This window comes from Spermophilus citellus (genome assembly GCF_964194105.1).
Source record: "Spermophilus citellus genome assembly, chromosome: 5".
In the NCBI taxonomy this organism is placed as follows: domain Eukaryota; kingdom Metazoa; phylum Chordata; class Mammalia; order Rodentia; family Sciuridae; genus Spermophilus; species Spermophilus citellus.
The window spans coordinates 165398252-165422865 of NC_138186.1; the positions used below are offsets into that span (position 1 = coordinate 165398252).

The window sequence follows — 24614 nt, forward strand, 5'->3', positions numbered from 1 at the left end:
AACATGGAAGATTTATTAGCTCCATTGTTATTCTTTGGTGTTTGTTAAATATTTCTGCAATATTTAAAATTATGAAAAATAAACATACTGAGGATACATACATATATAATAAAAATTATGTAAATTTAAAACATGAAATGCCCCAGGAAATTATTTTTTTTTGTCAGAGGAGGAAGGATTGAGGTCTAAGAGGAGCACACAGGGGTGTCCATTAGGACCGAAGACATTGTCTTATGCTGAATACTTCACAGTGACTTTTTCTCTGAACTTTTGAGCATGTCACAAATATTGCCCAATTTTTTTTAAGTTAAAAAAGAAATCTGTGGAGATTTGTGTGTCTTCTCTCTGGGCCACTCTTATGAAGAGATTAGAGTAATAGTAAGTCATCCTCCTTGTTAGAGTCTGTAAACAAGTCAAGATGGCGCCTGGCATTTTGCAGAGGGAGTGGTTTGTGAAGTAACGCCAGCGAGCCATTAAGTGTGGCGATTCCTTACTGGTTGACTGCTGTATCTAGTTTATGTTAATTAGATAAGCTGTGTGTAATGTATATATACCCCTCCGGCCCTACAATAAATGGCTCCCACTCCTGCTGTATCAATGTACACAAGTTGCTCGTCACCCCCCCTCCATTATTTTGCTGCAGCCGGACTGCAGCACCTCCTAAGAAATTTGTGAAGATAAAATAGTGTGATTAAAATAACGTGAAAATTAATTTTCATTGCTGAAAGATATATAAGGCTTCTGGCAAACAAGATAATTATTTTTAGATATGAGGAGATAAAAGTAAAATATATTAATTGGAGGAAAAATCAGAAAATAGAGAAAAGTTTGAATAAAATAATTTTTAATCCACCACCACTGACGATTTAGTTATTTTTAAGCATGATTGTTTTCTTTTCTCAGAACTAAAACCTATAATTTTAGTTATTTTAGTTATTTTCCAGGACATTTTTGTATTGTAGAGGTAAATAAAAAGAACAGTCCTGACATTCTGCAGGGGTTCTTGCAGTGGGACAACTCTTTCTGCATATCTCCTTCCTAGCAGCACCTGTTGGTGCTTCAGGAGTATAATTGGCTGAGTGATTGACAGCCACAGGATAGTGTGGTTGATGAGTACCCAGGAAGAGGAGAAAGAAGACAAGGGCTCTGGCTTGGCCCTTAACTCAGCCTGGAATCTGCTATGTGACCTTAGGCAGGTTGTCTCACCTCACTAACCTGTCTTCATTTGTGAGACAGACTGCTTGGTAAATAGTGTCTTATTTTAATTCCAGTTTACTGATAACTACTATATACACAGAAATGTTTCTTTGAGAGTAGGAAGTGATTCTGGGGGGGGGGATGATAATTCATAAATGGAAGGCACTTTATACCCTCAATTATTAGTGTGTGTGATTCAGCATTTTGTAAGTAAATTTTGACTCAGTAGATAAGTTGAGATTGAGTGGAAAAGGATAGAAGTTAGAGTTGTAGGGGGTGTTATTTCACTAGATTTTGAGGCAAATCAAAGGCTATATTGTGAAGAGATGAAAGTGTGGACTGTTGGGTTTCCTAAAGACTAGTTAGAATGCAGTTATTTCAACAAGTTTTATGTATTACAGAAGTTGTGGACTCTTGCTCGCACATGGTGGATGAGAGGCTAGGAATGGTAGTTTAACATTAATCTCAGGAGACTTGGTGGAATTCTTTTTTTCCCTAATTCCCACCTGCCTGGTTATACAAACTCTATCTAATAAGGTACATTGTTTTCCAACAAGATTTAGAAGTATCAGGAAGGAATGTGTAGCTGTGAGTTTCCTGGGAAGTGTCTTAAAGAAGCTGAAACTAGAAAGTTATCCCCCCCACCAAACATATTCAGGCTCAGAGCCCTTTTAGAGGCGCCTTGGTCTCTGAATTCTTTTATTGTCTCTGGATGATTTCATTTGTGGCATTCTTATCAACAAATTGAATTAAATGAACAAATGGATCAGGACTGGATTTAAGTGAGAGAAAAACATTGGGTTACCTGGAAATAAAATCTAGAGCTTTTTCTCAAATGTAGTAGAAATGTCTATGATTCAATAAAATAAAATTTAAAATGGGCAAATAATCTGAATAAATGTTTCGCCAAAAACAAAATAAAAATAAAAATCTAAACAACCAACAAGCACCTAAAAGGATTCCCAACATCATTAATCAACTGAGAAATGTAAATCACACTACTTCACATCTTCTAGGGTGACTATAATTTAAAAAGACAGGTAATAGCCATTATTTGAGAGAATGTGGAAAAATTGGAATCGTCATTCATAGTAGGTCAGGATGTAAATCTGTACAACTACTTTGGAAAACAGTCTGGCAGTTCCTCAAAAAGTTAAACATAGAATTATCATTTGACCCAATAAAGAAAAATGAAAAATATGTTCATATAAAAAACTTGGATGCAAATGTTCATAGCAGCTTTATTCATAATAGCTGGAGTCCTAGGTCAGAGATACGCCCCAACAATCAAGTCCAGCCACCTGACCCCAAAATCAAATGGAAAAGTAATGGCTATAAGCAGGAGAAGAACTTTAATTAGTATAGCTGTACTGGGGAAACAAGGACACCAGTGATTCCAGCCCTGTCTGTGGGGATACTCACATGAGCTCTCAGATCATACAGACGTATGCAGGAGGCGTACGAATTCTAGCAGCTTGGTCAGATTGTGGTCTGGTGGATCATTACCTGGTCATGGGTGATGAGAAAGTTTCTGTTGCCTGGGGATAGTTTTAACTTGTTAGAAGATGTTTATCAATCAGATTGTGGTTCTTAGAATCCCAGGTGATCAGTTCAAAACAGAAGAGACAAAGGCAAAATGGAGGCAAAGATGCCACTTTTTTTTTTTTTTAAATTTGTAGGACCAAGTGAAGAATCAGTGTTTTTAGCAAAATTAGCTTCTCAGTCCTTGTTACATGAATGACCCAAATGTTCATCAGCTGATGAGTGTAGGGTATAGCCCTACAGTGGAGAACAGTGTTTGGACTTGTAAAGGAAGTACTGATACACGCTACAACGTGAATGAACCTTTGAAACTTTATAGCAAGGGAAGGAAGCCAGTTAGAAAAGACCACACATATCATGTGATTCCATTTATGTAAAATGTATTGAATAAGCAAATCCATAGAACATAAGGAAATTAGTGATTGCCTGAGGCTAGGTGAAGTGTGGGATTGAGTGGCGATGGGTAGAGTATGGGGCTTTTGCAAGGATAGTGAATTTGTTCTAAAATGTACTGTGATGGGTCACACAACTCTGTGAATTATATATTTTCAATGGGTAAATTATATGGTATGTGAATTTTGTCTCCATAAAGATATTACCCAAAAGAAAATCTCACTTGCACCAGTTTTAATGTCTCAAGGAAGTGGGGGGCATAGTATAAAGTTGTACAGAGCCGTGGTTCACCATCCTCCAGGAGGAATTCAATTAAGGAAGGCAAGTTGACTGTCTGTTTTATGCCTGGCATACTGCTGGCCACAGAGAATGAAAGCAAAGTTAAGTGCTCATTGAAGAACATTGGGATGAGCCAACATGGGGTAGTGCATACACCACAGTCACTGCAAAGGGAGTGTGGAAGAGCATAAGGCTTCCCCACAGCACAGAGGGTCAGAAGCCATCCCAGGCCAGGCTGGCGTGGAGCACGTGGACGTGGTGGTGGTGGTGGTGGTGGTGGGCTTCCAGGTAGCAGAAGGTGCATCTGGGAAGGATGTTAACTGTCATTCCCTTTTTCTCATCTTAGGGGACACTGCACACGAATACTGTGGTGGTCCATTCTTTGCCCTCTGGAACTTTTAGTTCACAGACCAGTAATACAGAGCTCTCAGTTCTTGGTTTGCTGTGTGCCTGGCACTGTTTTTAAGGACCTTTCTTATACTCCTCACAACAACTCTATGAAGGATGTGCTGCCATGATCCCCTTAGCAGACAAGGAACAGCACAGCCAGAAGGTCCCCAAGTTACCCTTGTCCATGCAACAGTCAGTCAAGTGGTGAGGCCATCACTTACAGGCTTTGCAGGGATGCGTGCTAGTGGGCAGCTGTCTGTAAAACTGTTGTTCTCCATGAATGTCTTCCAGTCTCTGCTTTAGGATGCTTTGTGTTCTTTGTTAAAATGACTAGATGCATCTAAAATTAAACTGGAAGTCATTTCCTTCCTTCCTTCCTTCCTTCCTTCCTTCCTTCCTTCCTTCCTTCCTTCCTTCCTTCCTTCCTTCCTTCCTTTAAATACAATTGAAGTTATTGTTGTTTCTCTTAGTAAATTATAGGACAGGAAGAAGTGAGTGATGATGATCACAGGGATCTCGTAATTTGAGCTGTTTGTACTTAGTGTTCATTCAGATTGCATTCTGATAGCCTGAGGGAAGTCTTCCTGAACACTGGTGATGCTGATTGTTCACTGAGGTAGTTTTCTGGGTAAATATGTCTGTCGACATCATTTGGAAAGTTCCCACCCAGAAGACAAATGCCCTTGGTGTGAGCTAAGTGACAGTTGTTTTGCTCTCCTAAACGTAGTTCTGGATATGGGAAGTGAGGTGACTTGTCTAGGGCCTTAGATTACAGGCCAAGTGGACTTTCAGCAGTCCTGCCTTCTTTTTCTTGTGATTCTCTACCTTAATACCTCTTAATAAACTATAAAATTGAAGCATATCTGATATTGGAGGAGATAACAAGCTTGTATTCTTCTTAATATCTTTTAGTTGTAGTTGGATGCAATATTTTTATTTTATTTCTATGTGGTGCTGAGGATCAAACCCAGTGCCTCATGTATGCTAGGTGAGCCCTCTTCTACTGAGCCACAATCCCAGCCCTAAGCTTGTATTTTTTTGAATAATCAAAGTTAGAGGTCAAAACATAGCTCATCCTGTATCTTTTTAATAGAAGAGCACACCTGAGCTAGCCACCCTCAACATGGAATTTCTTTGGTGCCCAGACTAAGAGAGTCCCAGGGGAAGAAAAGCTGTGCCTTAGGGTAGCTGCAGACTCACAGTACCCTGCCACACAATCTGGATGACTAAGTACCCAACTGGTCCCCTGGCTGGTGATTTCTTAGCACTTTAGTCTTATCACTGCCAAATAGGCTGGAAAGGTTTAGAGAACAGGAAATAAGATGCTGGGAAATAAGGCAGCAGCTGTGAACTGCAGACAGGAGAGGAAATGAGAATGAATACTAGTCCAAGGAAACATTCGCAATTTCACTCCATTTTTAAATGAAGAATCATGGGAAAGACTTTGTCCCTAGTTGGCAGGGAAGTTAACTACCTACCCAGCTAAATGCATTAGAACTCAGAGTAGTGTGTGGGGTGGGACCACATTTCCATTTACTGCTGCATCTCAGCTGATTAAGAACTACCAAAGGATGAAATTGCATCTGTGAACATTTCATTTACCCAGCAACAGCAATAGTGTTGTCATAAGACCAAGAAATCTTTAATGTTAGAAATAATCTTAAAATATTTTTTCCTCTCTTCTTCTATGTTTATGTAACGCTGTGATTGTGCAGGCCGTTTTCATGAAGAAGGGCTTTGCTGTTGAGGTTAACTATGCAGCTGAACTGGTAGTGAATAATAAATGCAAAAAGGCTAAAATACATTGTGTCTAACCTCTGTCCTCCGAAATATGACACTTTGTCTAGAGGCACTTTTTGCAGAGAATCTCATAGCAGACAAATGTTCATTCTGTTAACCTAAAGATATAACTTAAAAACTGATCAGTTATGAATATTGTGTTCTTGTTTGTCAGATTCTATTCTGTGATCACCATTCTGAAGTGTGTAATGATGTAGACATCAGTGATTAATGTCTGTCTGTTGAGACCAGATTGTAGCTACGTGCATATTTGTGGATTCCCTTAAATAAGGGGATCTTAATTTATTGTTCCTCTCTCCGCATGTTGATACCTGCTCTTGGGTATGTTCACAACTCCTTAATGGCACACATATTATGTCTGTGTAGTAAACTGAGCTCCAACAGGGCCAGAGATGTCCTAGTCTCTCTTTTTAGCCCCTAACAGTGTCTGGCTCATGTTAGGCAGGCAGACAGTATTTGCTGTTGTTAAAAGCCTTTGGAAATTTAAAATTATCTACTTGAAATAGTTTTTAATACCTACTTGAAATAGTTTTTATAGCTCAAAGATATGATTTAACATGGATCAAACTTCTAATTCTATGTTATTGTTTGGCAAAATATGCTCAAAATTGCTGTGTCAGTATTTGAAGACAGGCCCACCTGTCCCTTTCCTCAACAGCAGATCTATCCACAAGCTGATGTTACTGGGTCGTGTCAGCACTGTATCTGCAGAGCTGGGCCAGAGCAAGGAAGGGGCTCTCTAACACAGGGATGCAACCAGGTGCAGCTTCCTGGAGAGTTCTAGATGTCTCATCCTTGCAAGTTGACTAGCGTGATGAGTCATCGACAGGTCTCCAAGGATCACAACCTCACGCTTCCTTTGATTATTGCAGGGTTTTTAAAAAGCTATAGTACTATTTTCCTCTTGGAAGTTTTGAGGATTTTGTTGTGCATCTTATAAATGTTGATACCATCAAGTATGACAGACCAAGGCTAGCTCAAGGGGAATTAAATCGGACCATTCTTAGGGTCCTCTCCTAGCTCTGGTGCCCTGGAAGCATGTTGAAAGACCTAAAATCAGATGTGTAGGTTGTATAATTTTGAAGAGTTATGGGTTTGTGCACTAGTCTGAAAGCAGGAAGTGTGCTTTGGACAGATGGGTGTGAGTGGGACAGGAGGCATTGTAGAAGTCCTTGACCATCAGTTCATGGGCTCATTTTGTATTTTAGAATCCAAATTAGAAATTGGAAACCCTTTATGCCTGTGTCACATGTTTACAATAGTTACAATGAGTTTATTAGGCACAGAAAATTGGGAGTAGACAGGGCTCACATGTTGACAAATAATAGTGCCCTTGCTGACCCATGATAGTCCTCCCGTGCTGATGTGTTACCCCCACGTATGTAGATATTCTTCGCCTCCTTTAACTCACTGAGGGCAACGGGGGTGGTTTATATCCTCTAATTCAATATTAGCCACATAGCATGAGAGTTATAATTTTTAAAAAATGGGGGGGGGGCATCAGGGATTGAACCTGGGGCATTTAATTTCTAAGCCACAATCCCCATCCCTTTTTATTTTTAAAATTTTGAAACAGGGACTCACTAAGTTGCTGAGGCTAGTTTCCAGCTTGTGATCCTCCTGTCTTAGCCTCCCAAGTCAATGGGATTATAGGTTTGTGCCACCATGCCTAGCAGCATGAGAATTATAAATTCATGCGGAATATCTGACTGAACCAATTCATTAGGTCATCAGGATAGGCTAGCTGGGGTCAGCCTCAGGAGCACTTCACCACAGTGAACTTAAGGTATTGGTTTTGTGGCACATGGTCCACAGGACCAGTCCAGGCACCCCGCTCCCTTTTAGATTTTTACTGGTCCTTCTGTGGGCTTATCTCAGACCCTTCAGGCATTTACTTAGTGTCATAAACCACTGACTGACTTTCTACCTTTTTAGATAAGAAGGAGATACTTGCTAAGAAAGTTATACTTGAGAAAGATGAAAGTGATTTGTCTAGACTCAGAATTTTCTAAATTTAAGAATTTAGTTCTTACACTCATGAAATTTGAAACTTCTAACTTGGTTTGTTTGTTTTTGTTTTATACTCTGGGGATTGAATTTAGGGGAACCCTACCACTGAGCTACATCCCATCCCCCCCCCCTTTTTTTTAAGAGAGAGCGGGGGGGGGGGAGAGAGAGAGAGAGAAATTTTTAATATTTATTTTTTAGTTTTAAGTGGACACAACACCTTTATTTTACTTGTATGTGGTGCTGAGGATCGAACCCAGCGCCCTGCGTATGCCAGACCAGCGCACTACTGCTTGAGCCACATCCCCAGCCCCATCCCATCCCTTTTTATTTTGAGACAAAATCTTACTAAGTTGCTCAGGCTGGACTCAGACTTGCCATCCTCCTTTCTCAGCTTCCTGAGCCACTGGGATTACAGGCATACACCACACAATTGGCTTTCATATTTCCTTTGTGATAAATCCTAAAACAAATTAGATTTTTCAGCCGTACCTTTTCTGAATTGGCCATGTTGATGCCAAATTTTTCAGATATAAGATAGTTCCTTGAAAAAGGTGCCAGAAAATTTCACTTCTGGTGGAAAATGAAGCTAAATTAAGACTTACCCTTTCTTTTTTCTGTACTAAATAAATAACACTTGATTCAAAAACAGTGAATCTTGTAAAAATCATTTCCCACAGTACAGGACAAGCAGGTGAGGGACCCTTGCACACGTGGGAGAGGCAGGTGCAGGGTGCCGGTGGGGCCTGTCTTCACAGTGGTGGGCATGTGCGGGCAGCGTTTGGACGTTTGTCCAGGTGACTGCTGTTTGCCAGGATATGTGTCAAGTGTGTCTGGAGCCACATGAGACTGCGCTGTGTGGCTCTACCCATGTTGTCCCCCAGCCTTTTCCTGTGACCCTGCACTGTTTAGTTCTGGAGTTTCAAGGCCTCATCACTGTGGCCCTGGCAGGTTTCTCCCGTGGTAACAGTCTTCTTGGTGGTCTCCTAGGTTGTGCTGGTGAGGTGGAATGAGCCGTACCAGAAGCTGGCCACGTGCGACGCAGATGGGGGAATATTCGTGTGGATTCAGTACGAAGGCAGGTGGTCTGTGGAACTGGTCAACGACCGCGGGGCTCAGGTGAGTGGGCGGCAGGCCTCCTCCCAGGAGGATGACGCCCAGCGACCCCTGGCCAGGGCTGTAGTGCAGAGGCGACAACGCTGCGCGTTGCCCAGCTCCTCCTTGAGCAGGCAGAGGAGAAACAACAGAAGCAGAGCTGCACCCTCCGTCCCTTGAGCGAACAGAAGCAGAGCTTTGCCCTCTGTCCCTTGTCCCTTGAGTGAACAGAAGCAGAGCTTTGCCCTCTGTCCCTTGAGTGCGCTGCTGCTCATCAGCCGCCGCAGGCCTTCCCCGTTGCTCAGGGCTGTGACTATGCATTAACTTTGGGTCCTTGGAAGAGCGCCTAGCACGTTTCTTTTCCTCCCTTTAGAAGGTGTTTTCCCTGCGCTGCCATCTCCACAAGACTGTTTCTCACAACCTACTCCCTAAGCCATGAGTTTGTGACACTCCTCTATGGGGTTTCAGTTAGTGTGGCCACCTGTTGCCGTCTTCCGCCCTTCCTTTCTGGTACAGTTTGTCTCCACTCTGAGGAGAGCTGCTCCAGGGATGCCCCACTGAGCCATGCTGTCCCTGAGTACCTGGTGGGTGGCTGCTGGGCCCTTCTCCTGTGTTTGAGGACACATGTCGAGGAGATTGACAGCACAGTGATTGGAGAGCCTGGCTCCTCTGGGGATGTTTGTTCATGGGGCTTCCTGTACTGTTTTAACTCTTCCAGAATGAGTTCTCGTGAGCCTTGCTCTACATTTCTAAGGGACAGGATTCCCTCTCCTGCCTGTTCCTTAAATAAGCTATGAGCTTCCATCTGAAAGATATAGCCCACTCAGGTGGCATAAAATTGCAAGAAAGGAAGATTTATTGTCAGTGAGAATTAGCAGGCTAAGGATCATAAGATGCCATCACAGAAGACAAACTTCCCTTTGCCTGAAGACAACATTCTTCTTGTGTGAGTTTCTTTGTTAGTAAGGGTAAACGTAACAATATTGACTGACTCTAATAAAGCCTTATCAGCTTCCCACCTGCCTTCTTGGAGTGACAAAAGAAGAGGTAGCACGAGCCCTGTGACTACTAACCAGCCTTCCTGAAGGAGAGGTACAAATGTGGGAAATCTCCTGACCCAGAGGCACTCAAGTCACTCTGAGGGTGCGTGTTGTAGTCAAGAGCATTAGCTCTGGAGTCAGCAGAGGCAGGAAATCCCACTGTTGACCTCTGAGTGGGAAGTATTTAACATCTCTGTGCCTCAGTTTCCTCACCTGTGACAGAGCAGAGGATTCCTGAGGACTAAATAAGACTCTACATGAAAAGCACAGTGTATGGCGGCTGTCCCTGCACACTAAGTCAGTGCTTGCACTGATGGTCAGAACTGCTTCCTCACAGCCCCCTAGCATAGAACTCACCTGCCCTGAGACAGTAGCCAGGCATCATCTCCAAAGACAAATTGCAGGCCTGGAGTTGGAAGCTGTTCATGGATTCCTGTGAAGTGGACAGTTCTCTGAGGTTGCCCATAGAGTCTCTAACCAAAGTAGAGGACACTTTTCTAAGGCCACATGATGGGGTGAGATGTGTCTTCAGATTTAGGATGACAAGAGCACTTTAAGTGCTTAAGCACTTTAGTGCTTAAAGTCATTCCTTAGGGGAGAAAGGGAAAAGGACACTAGGTCACATGCCAACCAAGTGCTTGGCTTTTTAACGTGTTATTTCCCTTCATCTCCATAGGAACCTTATTCTGAAAATGTTCTTATTCTCAGTTAATAGAAAAGTCCAGATCAGGCAGGTTCAGTAGCTTGCCCACAGAGGCTCGTGGGTGGCGATGCGAGGACTCAGGCCTTGGTGTGAGTCCAGGACACTTCACTGCATGGCTTGTTCCCAGACAAGCGCAGTTTTCTCTTGGCAGAAATGCATATGTCACAGTGTATCCTCAAATGCTCAGGTTTTATTACTGTTTGAGAAACCCACCCCACCAGCCAAGCAGCACCACCGCCACGTGGTTTTCTCCTGGCGGAAGCCTCTCCTGGTTGGGGATCCCGTCATCTCCATATGGCAGCTGCGTCATCACCGCCACCTGTCATGTCCCTCTCTGTTTCTTTCCATGGAGAGTGTGGAGCAGACAGCCATGTCAGAAATAGGAAAGGTAGCATGAGTTCAGCTCTGGAGGCCGATGAGCTGTGAGCAGCTGGCAGCATCCAGAACCTACAAATGCCTTTGCTGCCAGGTTCCTCTGGAGTCACCACTATATCTTGTGACCTGATTCCGATTTCATGAAATTTTGCTGTTTGAAACTTTGTTTCTTCAGATCATTGAGCAGTTTTCACCACTAAACACTGTCATGTTTTGGGAAGGACTGGTTGCTTTTATTTGCTCTGAGTCAGATCTTTTCTGAATAAAAAAGACACCGCACATGGGTTCCAGTGGATCACGGGTGGGGGCACTGGTGGCTCTGCATGCTTGGAAAAGCGTCTGGTGAAAGGAATAGTTCTGCAGCTTGGAGGATGAGCGTTCTTGAAGCCAGCTTAGAGAAGAGTGCCACTTTTCTTCTTTTAGAAGAAATAACAGGTGATCCTCGATACAGAGAGTGTCTCCCACTGTCATGGAGTAAGAACACACTTGGCTGTATTTCAAAAAGGGTCTGCAACAGTAGGCACTTTATTGTACCATATTAGTCATTGAAGAAGGTTGTGCCAGGCACATGCACTGAGATAGTCTCTTGAGAAGCTGCCTCAGGCAAACTGTTGGTTGGGTTGCTGCTCAGCTTCAGTTATTCCTCGTCTGAGTACTTCTTTAATAAAGTAAAGGCATTGTAACCCTGTGCAATTGAAAAGCAACCAGAAGAAGGGAAGTTTCTTCTATTTTCTCTCCAGCATTCAGTATTTGACTTCACATTATTTTTGGTTTTCACTATTTTGTTTTTCTAGGTGTGATATATTCTTGTTGCTCCGTGCTGCCTAATAAACCCAGTTAATTCATGTGAACATCCTGCATCACCTTATGTGAGATTGCCAATGGTTTTTTTTTTTTTTTAAATAAGATCCCCAAAGTGCAGGAAACCAAAAATAAACAAGTAGAACTATATCAAAGTGAAAAGCTTCTACACAACAAAAGAAACAATCAATATAATATACTCTGCAGAATGGAAGAAAATATTTGTAAACTGTAAATCTGGCAGTGGGTTAATATATGAGTTATTATAATAAGGAACTCAAATAACTCAAAAGAAAATTCCCAGATAATTCAATTAAAAACTGGACAATAGACCTAAGTAGAGACATCTCAAAAGAAAAGCTACAAATGGCCAGTAGGTATATGAAAAAAAAAAAGCTCAACATCACTAATCATCAGAAAAACAGTAAGCTGCCACCTCAAGTTAGAATGGCTGTGATTAAAAAGACAGACAATAAGGCTGGGGATGTGGCTCAGCGGTAGCGTGCTCGCCTGGCATGCGTGCGGCCCGGGTTCGATCCTCAGCACCACATACCAACAAAGAAGTTGTGTCTGCCGAAAACTAGAAAATAAATAAATAAATATTAAAAAAAAAAAAGACAGACAATAAGCACTAGGGGAGGGAGGTGTAAATTCCCACTGTTGGTGGAATGTAAATTAGTGCAGCCATTATGAAAGGGTTTGGAAGTTCCTCAAAAATTAAAAATGAGTAATTTTATGGGTAAGGATTCACACACACACACACACACACACACTGAATACAACAACCAAAAAAGGATGAAATTCTGTCATTTGCAACAACACAGGTGAAACCAGAGAGCGTCATGTTAAGTGAAATAAGTCAGGTACAGAAAGGCAAATGCTGCACCATCTCTCTCATATGCAGAATCTACAAAATGTTGGTCTCATAGAAGGTGAAATAGAATGGTCATTACCAGAGGCTGGGGACAGTGGTTGAGAGGGTGAGATGAGGAGAGGTTGGTCAGTGGGTATTAAGTTAGTGTTAGGTAAGAACAAGAAGTTCTGGTGCATTGTTGCACAGTAGGGTAATTATCAGTAATGAGTGTCCTAGGTATTTCAAAACAGCTATAAGAAAGGATTTTCATTTTTTTCACTACAAAGAAACAATGATTGTTGAAAGAGATGGGTTGCTATAATATCCCTGAGAAGCTTCATTTTCCTGGCCTTGCCTTAGCTCTCTATTAAGATGTTTTTCCTCTTAGTACATAGTTAAAATGCCGGTAAGTAATAGCATTATCTTTGCAAAATGAAAGAACTTTTAAATTTTATTGCAGAATATAATGTGTGAAACAATTTTTGTTTTAAATTAAGAAAAACTAGGTAGTTCAGGTGGTTGGGATATAATTTAAAGGAACCCAAGGTTCTAGATTTAACTGAAGAAACGGTTTTTGTCTGTCTTTTTTTTTTTTAAGGACTCTCAGAGCAGTTATTCAAGAGCTACTTAACAAATCATGTCATTGTCATGATAAGAGATATTGCTGGTCACTCATTATAAACCTTTAGCCCCTTTTGCAATTAGTTCATATATTTTTCTTATTTCTTAAAATATGATTCATCTAGTAATGTCACATTGTTTTAAAAACATTGTTTATTTAGTTGTAGTTGGACATAATACCTTTATTTTATTTTTATGTGGTGGTGAGGATTGAATCTAGGGCCTTGCAATGTGCTAGGCGAGAGCTCTACCACTAAGCCACAGCCACAGCCCCATAATGTCACATTTTAAAGAGACTTGAATAGTTCCAAGTATAAGCAACAGTGACGATCATAGAGTAATTCTTGTGTTAGAAAAGATTAAAAAGAAACAAAAGTTAGTACAAACTGAAAAAGTAAATTAAGAAAGTACAGTGAGGCAAGCCTGTAATCCTAGTGATTTGGGAAGCTGAAGCAGTAAAATTGCAAGTTCAAGACCAGCCTTGGGAACTTTGTGAGATCCTGTCTTAAAAAATAAAAAGGACTGGAGTATAGCTAGTGGTAGAGTACTCTGGATTCAATCCCTAGTACCACACAGGTGGGTGCGCGCACGCATGTACTCACACAAGAGCCAAATAGAAGTAGAGCACAAATTAGAATAAATACAAATGGACTAAATCAGAAAATAAAGCTTAATGGATTATATTTTTAAAAGCTGGGATCTATGTCTTTTAGAGCCACATGTAGAACTTAAGGACATATATAAATTTAAAGTAAAAGATGACAAAGATACATCTGGCAAACACCAAGGGAAAAAAATTAAGCTGATGTAGTTAGATTACTATTTATTTAGATAAAATAACTTAAAGACAGAAAATATTACTTTGTTAATAGAGACATCAGATAATGATAAACTGTAGTTTATCAAGATGTTTTTAATATATATACTTTTAATAATACCATCAAAATAGTGAAGGAGACTGGTAGAACTGAAAGGAAAAATTGATCAATCCACTGACATACTCAGATGTGTGTTGGCAGCAGTGTGGAGAGCAGGTTGTGCCCTCTCTGAGTTAGTCCGTGGTGTGTAGAACAGCAATTTCCAGGCTCTTCCTGAACCTTAGTCAATTCATTTTGTAAAGCAGCAGTTTGCCATAAGCAAACTAATTGTGAGTTTTAAGTGCTAAGAAGGAATGACTCTACACCTTGTTTGTACAAGTAAACAACCACCATTTGTCTGGCACACTCATAAGGCATTAACTGATAAACTATTCATGCTAATAAGAATGAACTTATTGAATTAATCAGAAGCACATGGATATATGGGCAAATCAAACTCATATCAGAAAATCCAGGCCCACGAGCTTATGGAACACACCAGACCAGTGAATGATGCAACCCATCGGTCAAGACTCATAAAAGGAGGCACACCCTAAGACTGGACACAGCGGCACCCTGATTCTTTCACCGGGGTCATTGGTCACAAGCCTTGCGCAGGAAAATCACCACCGTGAGGAATCTTTAGCAGAGTGTGGTTTCTCCTGCCCATGATGACCACACAAGTCCCATTCCAAGCTGATGCCCCAAATTGATACTGTGAAACTGCCTCCAGACCTTGGCCTAGAATAAATTCTTGCATTGTGTCCTGAACAAGTTCTTTGACTGGTTTTTAATCTTATCTGACCACCCATAGTGACTCTGCATTCCTATCTGCTCTTTGCCTTTGCTTTCAGGGAGCCTCTGGAACCCTTGTGGCTGCCTTGGCCCTTTCCTTGTCTTTCTGTAACCTATATATTGGGTGAAGTGTGATATGTGACTTGAATATTGTAGATAATAAAAATTAAGACAGGAATAAAAGAACCTGTGATTGCCTCTCCTATGACTACCAGGTGACCCATGAGTATTCAGTGAATTGCCATTGATGAAAGTACCGGTGAATTGATTATTGTTCGATAAATTCTGACATTGTGGGAAGATGCAAACCTTTTTGTCTATGTTAATGACATAGCACACTCATGACAAACAACCAGCAAAGATACAGAAGATTGGAGCAACACAGTTAACAAACTGGACCTAGTAGACATGTGGAGGTCCCAAGTCTATCAGAACAGTTTTTCTCACAAAAGGTTTAACAATTGACCTGTTCTTGCATAAGAGTCTGTAAACTTTCTATGAAGGGGCAAATATGAATATTTTAGGTTTTGTGGATCGAGAGCCAAAAATCAGGTATTATGATGATAAAAAACTTTATGGATGTTAAAACTCGAATTTTGGGGGTGGGGCGGTAGCTCAGTGGCAGAGTGCTTGCCTAGCATATGAGAGGCACTGGGTTCGATCCTTAGCACCATATAAAAATTAAAAAAATTTTTTCCTTCAACTATTTTAAATCTGCCGCAGTCCGGCTGCAGCAAAATAGCCGGGGGGTGACAAGCAACTTGTGTACATTGATACAGCAGGAGTGGAAGCCATTTATTGAAGGACAGGAGGGGTATATATACATTACACACAGCTTATCTAATTAACATAAACTAGATACAGCAGTCAACCAATAAGGAATCTCCACACTTAATGGCTCGCTGGCGTTACTTCACAAACCACTCCCTCTGCAAAATGCCAGGCGCCATCTTGACTTGTTTACAGATTCTAACGTAGACCATTCTTAGTTTGAGTGGTAGACCAACAGAGCTGACAGGCCATATTTTCCCATAAGTTGTGGTTTGTCAATCTTTTATTTAGGTTATAAAGTAAATTTCAGTAGACTTCCAGTGGTAGGTACCATGACTATAGATCACAATCCCATGAGTTCATTGAACCTGGGTTAAAACTTAATAACAAAAGAGTTAATAAATTCTTGCATATTTGAGATTTTTAAAAAATGTGTAGTGAAATAGTTCCTGGGTTAAAAAATACATTTAATGCATGTTTATAAAGTCCTAGATCTGAATGATAATAAAAGCATATATTAAAATTTGTAAGATAGGATTAAAGTGGTAATGTGAGAGAAATGTGTAGCCTTCACCCCCTACCCCCCGCCCCCTCATACTGGGGATGGAACCCAGGACCTTGCACATACTAGGCAAGTGCTCTACCAACAAGTTATACCCCAGTCCAGTCTTAACTACTTATACAGCAGAGTCCAAATACCCACAGGTATATAAGAATAGTATAATAATACTGGATAATCCATAGAAGGAATTTACCACAATAGATCACAAGAGAAAAAACAATGTCATTTGGATAGATCCAGTGCATGCATTTGATAAATTCAGTTGTAAGTAATGTTTTCCACTTAGATTTCTTTACCTTCATTTTGATCAAGAATAAGGCGGGAGATGTAGCTTAGTGGTAGAATGCCTACCTAGAACCTGTAAGGCCCTGGGTTTGACCCTAGTACCATAAAAGAGAAAAATTAAAATGTATCCCATTTTGATTGAGAGAATATTATTAGCAAGACTATGAGAGAATATAATCAGAAACTTAGAGCTTTACTATTTTGGTAAATGACCACAGACACTCATGGAGAATCTGTCACCAATCTTAAGGGGAAGGCAAAATAACAGCAGTTAAAAGTAAGAACCCTGGAGCCACAGAACCCTGGGCTTCTTCTCAGCTCTGCCACTCTCTTGCAGTGTGGCTGGGGGAAGATCACGTAGCCCCTGTGGTTTCCTCTGCAGATGGGGGACAGCACTTTCATGGGCAGTTAGTGTGGGGCTTAATGACCACGCTGCCCCTCACTGCAGTCCCTGGAGCTTCCCTGATGATGCCTTCACTGCGGTTTCTCTTCAGGCCCTCTTGATCTTAGCCGAAAGGCCAAGCTAACCATTCTATCTAGGCTTTGGTAAAAGTGTTTCTGCTTTCAGATCACAATTGACCCTTCTCTCTGTGTGTCTGAAGGTGAGTGATTTCACGTGGAGCCACGATGGGACTCAAGCACTTATTTCGTATCGAGATGGGTTTGTCCTGGTTGGTTCTGTCAGTGGACAAAGACACTGGTCATCTGAGATCAACCTGGAAAGTCAAATCACATGTGGCATATGGACTCCTGATGACCAACAGGTAATGCCTCTGACTCTGCATGTGTAATGGTAAAACCTTGGGGGCTGAGGAGGGAAGAAGGGTGTGGGAGAGAGGGAGCTGGTGTGAAAGCCTCTTAAAGATCATCACAGAGGAGAGAACCAACCATCAAGGTAAAAACTAAAACAAAAAGTCTAAATGAAGCATAGATTTCAGGAATGATATTTTCCACCAGTAACTGAGTTAACATTTTAGTTTATAAAATATTCAAACAACTTTATCTTAAAATTCATATGAACCAATTAATAAATAATGGATATAAAAAATAATTCACAAGAGGAAGTTCAATTAATAACCATGATAGGAAAATATTCATTCTCTGGGGAAATTTTAAAATTAGCACTAGGAGGGTATATTTTTCACCTATTAGTAAAAAATGATAAAATGGGCTGGGGATGTGGCTCAAGCGGTAGCGCGCTCGCCTGGCATGCGTGAGGCCCGAGTTTGATCCTCAGCACCACATACAAACAAAGATGTTGTGTCCGCTGAAAACTAAAAAAAATAAATATTAAAAATTCTGTCTCTCTTTTAAAAAATAATAATTAAAAAATAATAATAATAAAATGACACAGGTGATTTACTGATTATGATAAGAATGTAAGCAAGTAAGCATTCTTATTCATTCCTGGTAATAATGTATATTAGACCTTTGGAGAAGCAATTTGGCAGAGTATGTTGAAAGGCTTACAAACTACTATCCACCTTTATAATATGCTTTTGGAACTTATCTAAAAGAAACAAAAATGGACAAAATTACCTAAAATTATAAAGACATATATGGTAGTAAAAATTTGTCAACAGCCTTGTCTAAAATAGGAGATGGGGCTGGGGCTCAGCAGTAGCACACTTGGGTTTGATTCTCAGCACTGCATATAAATAAATAAAATCAAGGTCTGTCAACAACTAAAAAATAAATAAATAAATAAAATAGAAGAATGATTACATAAACCATAGCATAACCACTTAAAAGAATATACAGTAACTCAATAAATTATAGATTGTGGTTATAAAGATGATATAATAATCTGAAAGAGCTTTTAGGATGTTATGTGGGAAAAAACTAGGATATGAAATGGCATGTGTGTTATGTTGCCACATCATAAAACAACCAAAAGAAACCCATCCATAAGTTGGAAAGGACGGGACAGAAATGAATCAGATCCCTCAGTAGTTATTTGGTGGATGTGAATCTCTGGTTCATCTTCTACAAAGATGCTTCACTTTTAGTTGTTTTTTCAGTAGTGCTGGAGATTGAACCCAGAGCCTTGCATTTGCTAGGCAAGTGCTGTACCACTGAGCCACATCCCTATTCTGTGGTTCATCTTCCAAACTCTTAATTTCAAAATTGTTTTTATTATGCCTATTTGGTTTTCATGATAGTATATAATAACCTTATAAAATTACATTTTGATAATTCACTCTTAAAATATAAGGATTGACAGGCTAAAACCTTTGTAAATATAAACCTTATGTTTTATGCCAGAACATTTTCTAAAGAGATTTAAGTTTAGTATTTGTAAAAGCAAGCAATACAATATGGAACTGTAATTTTTGTTTTTGAGCCTCTTTCTTTTTTTTTTAACTGAATTGCTTTCCTCTGAGCACCACATATTTATTTCATGTTTCCATTTTTTTAATTAAGAAAGGCAAATATTTTTTTCTTTCCTTAAAATTAGTATTACTAGATTTATGAGAATATATTTTCAACTGCAAGTTCCTTCCCTTGCTCCCTGCCACACACGTGTGTATTCATAGGAAGCCTTTGGATTTATTGTAAAGCTTTACTATCCCTAGAGTATCCTCATAGAGAAGTCCATGAAGTGGCCTTGTACAAAGCACCTGACCTTTCCTGCATCAGTTTCCTCCACTGTAAGGACAGGTGTGAATTATTTCCTGCCTCATTCACAGGGCTTTAGTCATGATCAGATGAAGGAACAGATGTGAAAGAACTTAAAAATAGATCAGTGGGAGCCCTGGCTTCACATCCTTCCTCTCACGAGCCCATGTGCCTTCTTCGAGGCTCACCTCGTGGTCCCTTGATAGGCTGTGCCAGCCCGTGTCCTCAACAGACTGCACACTTACCTTGTAACAGGTGTGGGTCCCACTGGAGATGCCCCAGTGAGTGAGACATCGCTCCTCCTTTGGAGTGCTTGTGGATCTGTGGAGGAGACAGATGATAAGCATACTCCCATTGTGCCTGGTGGAGGTCCTGCCAGTGGAGCAGACAGACCCTAAGCTATCTAGAGGGTAGGGTATGCCACGTGAATGTGGCATGCGGTAGAGCCTGAGGTATCCATTCTTTCAGGTTAGATTTGAAGCAGTGGACCCTGACCAAAGGAGCCCACAGTGCTGTGGCTGTGGCCATGGAAGCCATGAGGCATGCTAACATGCCTGGCTTGTTCTGTAGTTTGCAGGCATCTGCAAGGGCAGAGCCTGTATGGTGGGGGGCAGGGGTGGGGGGGTTCAGGACCAGACCCTCTGCCCTGATGATTACTGGATTTACACTCAGCAAAATGTTCCACTGTCTTTCAAAAATGGTTTGCAGGGCACAGAAGCATGATGATTCATGGACAAACTTAGCATAGAGAGAAGGTGGTTATTGGATATCCTGGCAGTGATAATAATATTGTGAATCCAACAAGTTAAACAAATTTGCTGAACAAAATTCAACATATAAATTTTGGGGCACATAATTTAGCCCATAACAAACTAATAAAAATTATACCAGAGAACACAAAATTCATAGAAAAAACAATGACATAAACTCAGCTTGATAAACTTAAGGCAAATTTATAAATAGAACAGTATTTGTAGGGCTTGGGGGAAAAACAGAATGGCATAAATAGAAAATGACAAAGAAATAAATATAAATATGATAGGAAAAATATCTGTGGCTCCTGCATTGATCCAGAGTAATGCAGCAGAGAAGCCCTTGATTTACAGCCTAGCTTGTATGGACAAGATGTTTCATTTCCTCTACGTTCTCCAGGGGTTGGTAGAAGACCATATCCCTTGATTTATGAAAGGGCTTTGAGATGGAGGTATTTGAAGCTGTCCTTCCAGCACATTTTGGGTCTTAGTGGCCATCTGTGCACCGAAGAATTCTGCTGAGAGCTTGAGATGTAGAAATGGTGACATTCTGCAGCATGTTCCTGGGACGACCATGACTCTCCTCAGAGAACAGAGACTAACTGGCATGTCTGTGTCCCCTGAGAACAGGACTAAAGGGAAAAGCCTCAAATTCAAATTTCAGGGATTCAGTTCAAATTTAAAAAAAAAAATTATTAGCTGTTCTCAGCGCTCACAGTATGGGAAGAAACTCCTTTGATTCCTGGCGTTCTTGGGAGAGCCCTAAGAAGTTCCTCAGTGCCTTCTGCTATGGGGACAGGGCTCTACAAGAAATGTGCTTGTGACTTTGTCCCTTTCTCATCTCTGGACTCCATTCCTCCCAGAGCTCCTGCATCATGGCACTTACATACTGTGGCTACCTGAACCATTTTTTTAAAAAGTAATTTCAGGAGAATTTCAAGGCATTCAAATGTACACATTTAGGAAAGTTAGCAACAGCTGTGTTCTCCCACGGTGGGCGTGGCCTGGTCAGATGGGAGTGCTTATCTTGCCAGCAGGTGTGGCTTCCCTCCCTAGGCAGCACTTCATCCAGCACCCTCAGTTCACCTGTCTTCTGCTCAGGCTTACCTGCGGCTCTCCTAGCCACAGGTGCACAAGTAACCTCATCTCTGGGCTGTGGTCCCCGCTGAGGTCTTCCTAGCAGCCTGGTGCTTCACTGCACTGCCCCTCCTCTGCCTGGCCCTGTGGGCAGTGATTCCCTTGCAGCCCTGGGTGCTGTTCTCCAGCAACACCTGCCCTCTCAGCTGGATCTCGCCTCTTCCCAGCCTTCCACCTCTGCCTCCACTGCTTCCTCACTGACACTCCCTCATGCTGTGTCTAGGCTCCAAGCTTGGGCCCCTTCCCTGTTTTCTTTCCTCTGGGCACCTGTTGGAGATATTAATTGGTGAGAAGTGAACTGTCACAGATAACTCACGTGGTCAGTGTGTAAATGAAAGAATATTCACTTACTTTTAAAATACAAGGCTATGACGGAAGTAACAAATTAGAACTCAAGGAAATTTGCTACTTTCCCAAATGTAGTCCAAATAATAAATGATTCTTAGGGTTTTTAAATTGTATGTATCCTTCTTCTTTAATTGAATAAAATAAATTTCATTAATAATCACATAATTTTTCTTAATTTATGAAAATTTTTAGTATCTCATAAAAAGTAAATAAAGAACCCACATATTTTGCATCACTTTTTAAATACTCCTCCCTTTTTTTCCCTTGCTATTTTCTTATAACAAATCCCAGGCAGTGTTGTCAGATCAGTGTCACAGTCCGGCTGTTTTCACAGCAGGGAAGGTCCTTAGATGTGGGTTTGCCTGTGGCTCTGGGCACTGTCCATCAAGGAGATGGATATTCCTCCCGAAGATTTGTTTTGTCTTGCACTGTCAGACAGGAAGGGAATTATAAAGGGAAGTTTAAAAAGTAATATAACCCTTTGCTTTCTCAGCTAAAAACAGTTTTATAAACCAAAATAATTTGCTGAGATTTAACACATAGATAATAACTAACACACTAGACCCCCCCTTGATAGAAAAAAGTCAAACATGGCAAACCCCCAAGTCAATCATAGTTCATTATTAGCAAGCAGTTTTTACTCGCTGTAAGAAAACATTTCCCCCTGCTGGCCCTTGAAAGCCCGCTCCCGCATCTCCAGCCCTGCTCTAGTTCCAGGAGCCTGCAGGCTGGGAATCCTGTGGTGTAGGTTATTACTCCCCTGGAAAGACTCAAAAGCTGGTGTTCAACAATAAAAGAGGAGGGTAATCTCTCTCATACAGACTCTTGAACTAGATTATTTCCCTAAAAAAATAACCACAAAAACCTCAAAACCTCCATGCCTGTGCTGAAGATCCTTCCTGTACATGATCTGTGAGTAGGTTAGAGGACCTGTTGTATAGAACTGCCGGCTCATAGCTCAGGGAGCACAGTTTGCACGTGAGATTAAACCAGTGCTGGGATGATCCTCCTTCCTCCCTCTCCACCAGATCTGTGCACGACTTTGTTGTAGCACGTGCATTGCAAAGGGGGAGGCCCAAGTTTATTTTAAGCCCCAAACTAAACATATATAGGATGGTTCTTGCCAAAATAGGCAAGAAGTACATGAATCATCACAGTTAAGGAAGAGTGGAAGCTACTCAGGAAAGAAGTTGGGAGATGGCCTCCCACCCTTCCTGGCTTTCTTTATCCAACTATTATGCTATTTTGCTTCTTGATGCTTCTTTTTATGTGTGTATTCTGGAAATTTTGTTGAACTCTTTGTGGGAGTAAATGTTTCTTTAGCAGAAGCAGATGCGGCTACTGGGTTTCTATTCTGTCTCATTTTCTTTGTCAGTGTTGTTTTGGTTACTGACAGTGACAACTAAGATGTTTGGAAGCGCAGTTGCCCTGTACTATCTCTGGACTCAGATCATTGATGAATCACTGAAGATTCAGTATAGATGAATTAATTATAAAATACACTAAAAATATTTCCTGAAATTTACGTTGAACAAATTAGATTCAAGGTGGAAGACGGGAGGAGATTATTCATATTCACTGGCTTTTTTTACATATACCTTCTTAAAGGTAGTTTCTTGCTTATTTAGTGTTAGATTTTCTTTTTAATTTTTTTTAGTTGTAGATGGACATAATACCTTTATTTTTATGTGGTGCTGAGGATCAAACCCAATGCCTCACATACGCTAGGCGAGCACTCACCACAACCCCAGACCCTAGATTTTCTTTGTTTGTTTTTATTAGTACCTCATCATGATGATGGCCTTGGTTTTGACTCAGAAAAACCTTTTCTAAATGCCAGTGTTTGGCCAGGTGGCTAAACTATAGACTGGGTCTTTTTAGGATTCCCTCTGGTGTTCCTGTGGAATTGCAGTGACTGTCCTTTCTCTCGTCTGTCCTCAGCAGCCCAGGTAGCATTGCTGCCCTTAGCACAGAGTGCATACTGTGGCGTGCTGGGAGGAAGCAAGGTGTGTGCTCTACTCAGGCCCCTCAGAGCCCTCTTTCCAACTGCACCTGACCTTACAGGAACTGCAGGATCTGCATACAAATGGCTTGATTCACACTCTCTTCCCCCTCCTGCCCTCCTCCATAAACTAATAGCTTGAACAAACACTGGCATCACTCTGGCATCACTTCTAACAACTCAAGGCTATGTCCCTAGAATGATGACACCAGCCCCTTTCAGTTCCTGCCTGGGAAAACTCAAGGCTGCCAAGAAAACTGACTCTCCCAGCCATCACCTGAAGATTGGGCCCCATCTCCTGTCACTGTGGGAGGGCAGGGGCCTAATTATGATAAGCCCTGGTTAGCAGACCTCGGAGTCCGAATCACATTGACAAACCCCTTCCCACTTTTGTTCATTTCTGCTCTCTTCAGGCCCTTGACACATCCCCTCACTCCTTCATTCCTGTCAACTCTGCACAGAGGGAAGTAAAATTAAGCTCATGTTGGACTCTTGCCCCTGCCACAGCAGTTATTGCCCATTAAAACCTGTTCTGCCTGATGTGACCTGTGTCAGGCCTCGCTTGTTGGCACCCATCACGAGTGCTACAGGGTCTGCTCCCATCATTGTGCCAACGGCCATGGCTTACAGCCCGGGAAGTCCACCCAGCCCTTGGGTGAAGACCCTTATTAGTAGCCACGGGAAAAAGTTACTTTCATCATATTTAGAAACATTTAGACGTATTTTAAGGAGTTGTAGCATTTGAAATAGGAAGGGTTTGAGAGTTCATATGTTGTAGCTTTGTGGCAGATAGGAGATCGGCACTCAGGCAGAATGGGCACTGTTACTAGGTAAGTAGGTGTCACCCTGGGACTAGACCCACTGCCCCGCCCCCGCCCCCAGTCATTGGTGTGGCAAAGATAGAGCATTCCCATATTCCAGAAGACACATGGTGGAAAGGCCCTTTCCGCTGTCCCTCAGCAGCCAGTGCACTTCCTGAGGCATGTGCTTCTAGTGCTATTTGTCCTGAAGATGTTCTCACTAAGGCCACTTTTTATCACCTCCATGGTCAGACTGCTCCTTTTCACAAACCCCAGAAATTGCCACATGTTTACAAGGTTGGATAAACTTTACAATGGAATTTGAAGATTTGGGGAGAAAATATTCTAGTAACAGGAATTATTTAATAAAATTAAATTTGAGGCCTGAGGCAGATAGCATATCTCCTCTGAAAATCTTCAAGCATGGGATAGTCTCTCGTCTTTATGGATTAGTTTTCAAGTGGTCTTTTCTGCAGAAAAGAGGTGAGATGACTTTAAAATTACATGTTTAGCCCAAAGATACACATTTAGAAGTGATTATTACAGTCAACTGTGAAATAACATTTCATATCTCTTGGGGGGGGGGATAT

The 24614-nt window shown here is 41.3% G+C and overlaps 1 protein-coding gene across 4 annotated transcripts in view; it reads left to right on the forward strand.

Moving 5' to 3' along the window:
• Positions 1–24614, forward strand: part of TULP4 (TUB like protein 4) — a 215071-nt gene that overhangs the window by 142492 nt on the left and 47965 nt on the right. For all 4 annotated transcript variants that reach the window (XR_014022153.1, XM_081295460.1, XM_081295458.1 and 1 more), the window contains 2 exons: positions 8599–8727; positions 16969–17130. Coding sequence is in view for 3 of the 4 variants with exons in the window: in XM_081295460.1 (XP_081151586.1) it covers positions 8599–8727; positions 16969–17130 (291 nt within the window). In the remaining variant the exon portion in view is untranslated. The remainder of the gene's footprint in view (positions 1–8598; positions 8728–16968; positions 17131–24614) is intronic.